Here is a 7912-nt window from a genome sequence, read left to right as displayed (position 1 = left end):
CCCGGTCACCCCTAACTGCCCTCCCCTGCAGACCCAGTCACCCCCAACTGCCCTCCCCTGCCGGCCCGGTCACCCCTAACTGCCCTCCCCTGCAGGCCATCTTTGACCACAAGGGGTGGCCATCTTGTGTGTTGGAGCGATGGTCAATTTGCATACTAGTTACTAATTAGCATATCCCTCTTATTGTGTGAGTGATGGTCAATTTGCATACTGGTCATGACTAATTAGCATATCCGTTTGTGACTGCGAGGGTGTCGTGACCGATTTGCATATTACCTTTTTATTAGTATAGATAACTTTATAAAATATAGCTATCTCTGTGTATGTGTATAGGTACACCTGTGTGTACATATATGTATGTAGTAAAATATGGTGTGGTATAGTAAAATCCTAATATATGTAAAAAGCCAGGTGCTGTCACGACCGGACAGACTACCAAACAGCAGGCTAGGGAGCTGAGGGAGTGGGAGCTGTGGGCCCCCAACTGCCCACAGTGCAGCAGCGGGAGAGAGCCGTGGGCCCAAATGACCAAAGGAACGGTCCAGCTCTCATGGCATGGCGGGGCGGGGCTGCAGAGGCTGAGGAGCTTCCCGGGGTGGCTGAGGCGGAGGAGCGTCGCAGGGCAGGGGCGGTGGATATGAGGCGGCGGATACGAGGCGGCGGAGGAGCGGGGCGGGGGCTGGAGTATGGAGCTTCGCAGGGCGGGGAGGTGAAGGAGCGTTGCAGTGGTGGCTGAGGCCGAGGAGCATCGCGGGGTGGTGGAGGCAGGGCAGGGGCTGTGAGCATGGAGCTTCGTGGGGCTGCTGGAGTGGAAGAGTCTCGCAGGGCAGGGGCTGTGAGCATGGAGGTTCATGGGGCAGTGGTCACGGAGGCAGAGGAGTGACGCTGGGCGGCGGACATGGCCCTGATTGCACATAGGCCTAGGGATCCTAACCACGCATGATTTGTGTGCTGAGCCTCTAGTCCTATATAATAGAAGGCTATTATTCAAATTGTCCCCTCAACCAGGAGGTGGGGCTGGCCCGCCAACTGCCCGCGGCCCCTCCCCTTGGCCATCCCCGCCCCCAACCACCCCACCCCAATCTGGGGCGGGCCAGCTGGCCAACTGCCCATGGTCCCTCCCCCTGGCCAGTCCTGTCCGATTGGCCCCCCCACCCCTATGGGGGGCAGGGGCACTTCCCATGTCCTCTCCCTCTGGCCGGCCCGGCCTGATTGGCACCCATTGGGGCAGGCTGGCCGGACCCCACCCGTGCACAAATTTGTGCACGGGGCCTCTAGTACATTATAATACGGGATAGCAATAGTGTAGTATTTGCTGCTTTTTAAAAAAATATCTAGTAATACTTTCCCAAATCACAAGTGAAAATTCGGAGCCAACCTCTCTAAAATTTGACTTGATAACATATCATAAGAACTAAAGGTACAACATGGCAAAATCTGCAATTTCTCAAGGGAATATACTGGTAGCTAAGATTTACCACAAAGGCAATATTCAATTTAATAGATTTTATTTTCAAACATTTTAAATAAAGGGCTTCAATTAGTGATATTAAGTCAGAGTAAGGCAAAATGTTTTCTTGGAAACCAAACAATAAGTTTTTCTAGCTAAGGAGAAGTTAGGAATAAAATAACCTTATCAGCTCTACACTACCCTCCTTGGGCTGGGCATCAGGTTGGAAGGATATGGGAGAATGTAGCAAACTGATAAAGTGAGCTCAGGTTTTCCTTACAGCTAACAACCCATGTGCTCCAGGTACTGCCTAGGCACAGTGTTTCTCAACGTCAGTACTACTGACATTTTGGGTTGGATAATTCTTTTTTGGAGGGTAGAATATTGTCCAATGAATGTTTAGCAGCATCCTTGGCCGCTCCTTGCTAGGTGCCAATTCACTCCTCCTGTTGTGAAAACCAAAAATGTCTCCAGACATTGCCAAGGAGAAAGAACTGACACAACATAATCAGATTTAGGTAGGTGGTAAAGAAGTTCTAAAAAGAATTTAATATTAACATTAAGACTTTCTGGTCCCTATACAATAAGGATAAATGAAAACCAATATATAAAGGAATCAATCAAAGTTCGAATTAGCATTTGTATTAACCCAGGAAAAGAGAATTTTTATAATTCCACTTAAGGAGAGGTTACCTGGTTGACTGCATTTGCCTTGTAGTTTCTGGATCTTCAAACATCTTCACAATTGGTTCTGTTTCTGCCTGAAGCTGTTTCAGTTGTGCAACAACTGTGGTTCTTTTCTCTCTCAAAGCTAATTAAAAAAGCAAAGGAGTACTATAATGTTAAACTATAACTGCTCCCCAGGAGGATGTCTCTGGAAATTTTTCATTTTACTTATATTGTGCATATATGTATTTACCCTAATAGATTCATATGCCAATACCACCAACTCAGTAACTTCCCCAGATCAAATTTCTTCTTTCTAGCAATGATAAGGCACATAAAGGAAGAAGGAATCCTCATTTTACTCAAGAGAAACTGGGGAATATACTGATACAGCCTGGGAGAGGGAAGGGAAGAAGGGAGGGGTGTCAAAGGAAAAATGATCTAATTCTACATTCGAGACTTCATTCCCAGTGTTTTTATATTTGTTCTCATTAAATTCTCTCAGGTGAGTATATTATTCCAGAGTTTCTGAACAGAGGTTCAGAGGAGGTTACATATTTTTATTACGTTTTCAGCTAAGTTTAATGGGATTTAAATCCAGTCAGTAATCTCTCATTTTGCTATAAATATAATAGTTCTGTAATCTCTCAAACCCAATTCTATAGTTTCTTTTCACTGCATCATGAAGTCAGAGAAAATTCACATATAACCTACCCTGCTAGCGTATTTTAAAGTTTCAATAAGAACTTTTCACCACAAACTAAAATTTAAAGAGTGAATGTTATTGCAGGGAACTGTAATATAAGCCAAAAGATGATTATGTTTAATGTAATAACTCTGCATTATATATTACAAAGTATACACTAGAACAGTGTTTCTCAAAACAGAAGGGGATCTGTGATCAAATTTTGAGAAATGTCAATTTAAACAAAGTAAATTGTGTTTCTGTACTGAAAGAGTTCTTAGATTATTTTAAAATACTCTATGCATAAAAGAAATGATATAGAATATTTCAGTATTTTCCAAACTTACAGGCCACCATTTTTTAAGGAATATCTATTACCACAGAAAACAGGGATTTGAAAAACACTAGACCAGTAATTCTCCAATGTGGACACTGGGCCTCAGCCAACGGTTTCTAATTAGGCTGTAGAATTTGCATTTCTAACAAGCTCTTCCAGGAGAACTGATGATGCTGGTCCTGGGGACTGTAGTTTTGAAGACCATGGCTACACCCAGATGAAAAATAAACCCCTAAGGCACACAAAATGCTAATTGAAAAAGTGAGCCAACCCAAAAAATTGCCAAAGTATCAGATAATTCTAAGGTAACAATCTGATTGATAACCACAACTCTGATGATACTATGAATGAAATACTATAAACTAAAAGTATTTTATGACCATGTCTTAAAGCAATTTCACATATTTTATGGTGAGAAAATAATATGCTTTAGAAGACCTAAAACCTAGTATTACCTTTCATCCAAAGAACTCTTTGGCTAAAGCTTTTAATAAAATCACAAAACTTTAATTCACACATGCTCTGTTCACAAGACAAGCTTCAGTTCTAATGACAAAACTTACCATGAGGAATATCATCAGAATAAAGGTTTTTGTATACATCCATAGCAAAGTCTACCATGTTGGTATCACTAAGAAGATCCAATTTTCCTTGTAATAATTCTTTTTCATTATAAATCTGCAAGTGAAAATTACTTATTAATAAGTACACTGAAGTTCCTCCAAACAAAATGATTAATACCAAGATAAGTTTACCTGGAAATATACTTCCTGAAATACATTTTTTAAAATAAAATATTACATACTATTAATTCACCCTATTAGAAGAAGACAACCTACAGAAACATAATAATATTCTATATACCTAATAACTTAAAAATGAAGGCAACTGAACACTGCAGATCCATTCCCACCTAATTCTAATTCTCTTATTTTTTATGTGTCCCTATAAACCACCTTTTATCCGTTCTAGAACAAATCTATGCCTAAATAAACAACCACACCAACTCCATAGGTAGGCACATATAGTTGTCTCTTCTCCACATTCAGGTAATTAGAACTTTAACTATTAAATTGATTTAACATTTTAGTATCTCAACATCCACATGATGTTTTCCCATCTCTATTTAAAGTAGCCTCTCCTTTATTCCCACATATTTTTTTCACTAGTTATAGTCCTTTATAATGCTTCCCCACCCATATCACTGAAACATAATTAGCATCCAATTCTCTAAGTCAACCATGTCGTATCAGTTTTTGCTTTGCAGAGAGTTCAAGAAATATAATTTAACCCATACTACAGGGACCAAATAAGCAAACTCTCATAAACATGAAAGTAAGTGTATTAAGCAATATTTGGAGATTCTAACAATAGCATTCAGGGGAAGAGAAAGTAATAAAAATAAAATTTTAATTAAACAGTCATCAACATAAGGCTTCAGAAAAAGAAGAGGTTTTTATACTAAATTTAATTTTGCCAAGGGAGGTGGGAGGCAGGGACGATGCGGGAAGGCTCCCACATTTTACACCACGAAAAGAAAAGATGAAACTGGTCAAATGGTATAGCCATGAGATCAAAACTGAACCTTACAAACCACATAAAGAACTCCTACAAAAGCCCTAGCTGGTTTGGCTCAGTGGATTGAGCATCGGCATGGGGACTGAAGGGTTCCAAGTTCGATTCCGGTCAAGGGCACATCCCAGGTTGCGGGCTTGATCCCCAGTAGGGAGCATGCAGGAAGCATCCTTTCAATGGTTCTCTCTCATCATTGATGTTTCTATCTCTCTCTCCCTCTCCCGTCCTCTCTGAAATCAATAAGAATATATTTTTAAAAAAAGAACTACAAAATAGAGAGGATCCAATTGAAAATGGCTAAAAGATTAATATGCCTATATCAATAAAACTTAACCAAATACCCAAAAGACATTAGAAAGGTTCTAAACTTAATCATAAAAGGAAATGCAAACTAAAACCCCACTAAAAACTAAAACACTTGACACCAGTCTTGGTATAGATGTAGAGCAGGGATGGGGAACGTCTGGCCCATGGGCCATATAAGGCCTGAGTAATCATTTGGTCTGGCCCTGCCAAGGCATTAGGGGTGAGTTATTTAAATGTTTGACCAAATATAGCAGGCTTATTTTTAAGTTCATAATTTTGTACGGCCCTCGAATGATGTTATAAATATCCAAATGGGCTGTGGCAGAAAAAAGGTTCCCTACTCCTAATGTAGAGTCACAAACATTTATTCTGATGGCAGGTGTACAACCACTTTGGAAAGCTATCTTTATCTCCTAAAGTTAAACATATATTTTGACCCAGCAATTCTGCTCCTAGGTTCCCAAGAGAAATAGCATTTCCAATAACGATCATAGCAACACTATTTGTAACAGCCAAGTCTATCAACGTTAGACTGAATAAAGTATGATCTACCTATCTCTATCTATAAAAGGCTAATATGCAAAGTGTCCCCTTGGGAGTTTGATCACCCGCTATGACGTGCACTGACCACCAGGGGGTGGCACGGAATGAAGGAAGGCCCCGGTCTGCAGCCGGAAGACTCTGATTGGCCCTGATCACCGGTCAGGCCTAGGGACCCTACCCGTGCACAAATTTCGTGCACCAGGCCTCTAGTACACACATAAAAGGACTTACATTCAGCACTGAAAATCAACAAACTACTGCCATCCTAAAACTTGGATGACCTTCACAATGTTGAATGAAAAGAAGTCACACAAAGCAGTGTGAGGGTGAATGCTTAATTCCATTTATATAAAATCAAAACCTGCCCTAGCTGGTGCAGCTAAGTGGTTAGAGCATTGGCCTGCAGACTGAAAGGTCCTGGGTTCGATTACAGTCAAGGGTAGGTATGGACCTTGTAGGCTCGATTGGGGCACCTGTAGGAAGCAACCAATCAATGTGTCTCTCTCATATGGATATTTCTCTCTGTGTCTCTTCCCCCTCCCTAGCACTCTAATATCCACGGGTGAGGATTAACAGAGGGGGGGGGGCACACAGAAGACACAAATATGTATTTATTTACTCATTTATTAAATAATCATTCAAAGCCTTTATTCCAGACTTTATTTTATGTGCTGAGAACAGAGCAAAGAACAAAACAAAGTTCCCGCTCTCTCCAAGCTTATATTCTCCAACATTTCAAATTGTCCTCCTGTATCCTGGTCACTGACTCTCCCAACCACCTATCTTTCAAAACTCAACTTAAAGCCTCTCTTCCTCAAAGTCCTTATGCCAGATTAGAATCTCCTCAATTTGATAGCACTCTGCCAGTACTTTTTTGACACATTACTTTTTGCCTTATACTTAATAGACCTTCATCTCCTCTAAAAAAGAGGTATGATTTTAGCGGTGAGGTGTCTGGATTTTACCTTGGATTTATCACATTTCCACAGCAGCCCTATACGTACTTAGTAATTGCTCAATAAATACTCCAACAACCTCTTGGGTGCACTATGGCCATCTCACCAGCATTCTCTCCAAGGAAGAAAGTACTGAGCCCAGTTATTTTGTACTGATTCTCAGCCGCCATTTATAGTTTTTGTTTTGCCCTATGATATACTAATTTAGGCTGACACATTCCTCCCTTTTATCTGCCTTGGAAAATGGAAGAATAAAGAATACATGAAAATGTGAAGTTTGGTTAGTTTAGAAACATTTCTACAAGTAGCTGGCAAAGGATTTCAAAATACGGTTATTTCTCTATTTCTTATCCAGAAAAGAAAACAGAAGGCAGACTTAACTATTATATTCAAGCTTTAAAATACAGGTGATAAGTACATCCTATGTGAAGAAACACCAAGGCAAAACTATATCCTGTCAAAATAAAGCTTTATGAGGAAAGACATTCTTGAACATTTTTTAAATGAACTGTGTATTTCCTAACATCAGCAACTTCAGAGTTGTCTGTATGTGCTTAGGAAAGGATCATATGAATTTGAGGATTATATGTTTAATGAACCATATATACAAGAAAATTCGAAAAGTTATCAGAACAAATCAATGTTTATTTGTAAGGCTCATTTCGTCTTACTGCTATTGGGGGACAATCTATTTCCCAGATCTGGAGTTCCCTAGATAGACCTATGTTGACATCTGCTTCCAGAAACAGAATTCATTTATCTCTCCGGCCTATATCCTAATGCTTTCATCACAGTAATACTGCCTTATGATCATTGAAATGCATCAATTTCCCAATAAACTCAAAGAATAACCTAAGCTCAATATTTCAAAACTCTTAGGACGGAGGCATTTTTAAAAACCAAGTACCGGGGCCACAGAGCACTTATTCAGTATATCTGAGTGGCTTAAAGTGAACATCAACCACCGATTCAAATCACTCGAAGAATATGCATCTCTAACTGGGAAAGAACTTTTAGGTGACAACGTGTCGGGTGTGCTTTTTTGGGTGGGAGGGAGCGGGGTCTCCATCCCCATCCGACAAACTGCTGCTTCACTTGGAAGAACTGGCGACGTAACGAAAGGCCAGGAAGACTCAATGCGAAGAACGCACAACTTTATGGCAATCAAAGTGCTGGACTTTTCAGCGTAAGAAAATTAATCCACACGACCCGGCCGGTGAGCAGAACCCTCCCCCCCACAGTTCCCGGAAGGAAATGACCATCTCCAACCCTCCCGTGGGCTCGGCGCGGCGGGGAAGAAAAGGTCCGGCGGAGTCCGCGGCGCAGCGCTCACTTCCGAAGGGAACTGAGGCGGAAGTGCCGGGCCGGGCACCGCAAGCCGCGCAGCTGACGCC

The 7912-nt window shown here is 41.2% G+C and overlaps 1 protein-coding gene across 1 annotated transcript in view; it reads right to left on the bottom strand.

The window, feature by feature from the left end:
• EIF3E (eukaryotic translation initiation factor 3, subunit E) overlaps positions 1–7912 on the bottom strand; it is a 40844-nt gene that overhangs the window by 32554 nt on the left and 378 nt on the right. The window contains exons 2-3 of the mRNA XM_005869062.2: positions 3702–3816; positions 2144–2261 (exon numbers count right to left, since the gene is read on the bottom strand). Of these exons, the coding sequence (XP_005869124.2) occupies positions 2144–2261; positions 3702–3816 (233 nt within the window). The remainder of the gene's footprint in view (positions 1–2143; positions 2262–3701; positions 3817–7912) is intronic.

The sequence above is a fragment of the Myotis brandtii genome, unplaced genomic scaffold (genome assembly GCF_000412655.1).
Source record: "Myotis brandtii unplaced genomic scaffold, ASM41265v1 scaffold285, whole genome shotgun sequence".
In the NCBI taxonomy this organism is placed as follows: Eukaryota; Metazoa; Chordata; class Mammalia; order Chiroptera; family Vespertilionidae; genus Myotis; species Myotis brandtii.
This window is presented reverse-complemented; position numbering and strand designations above follow the sequence as displayed.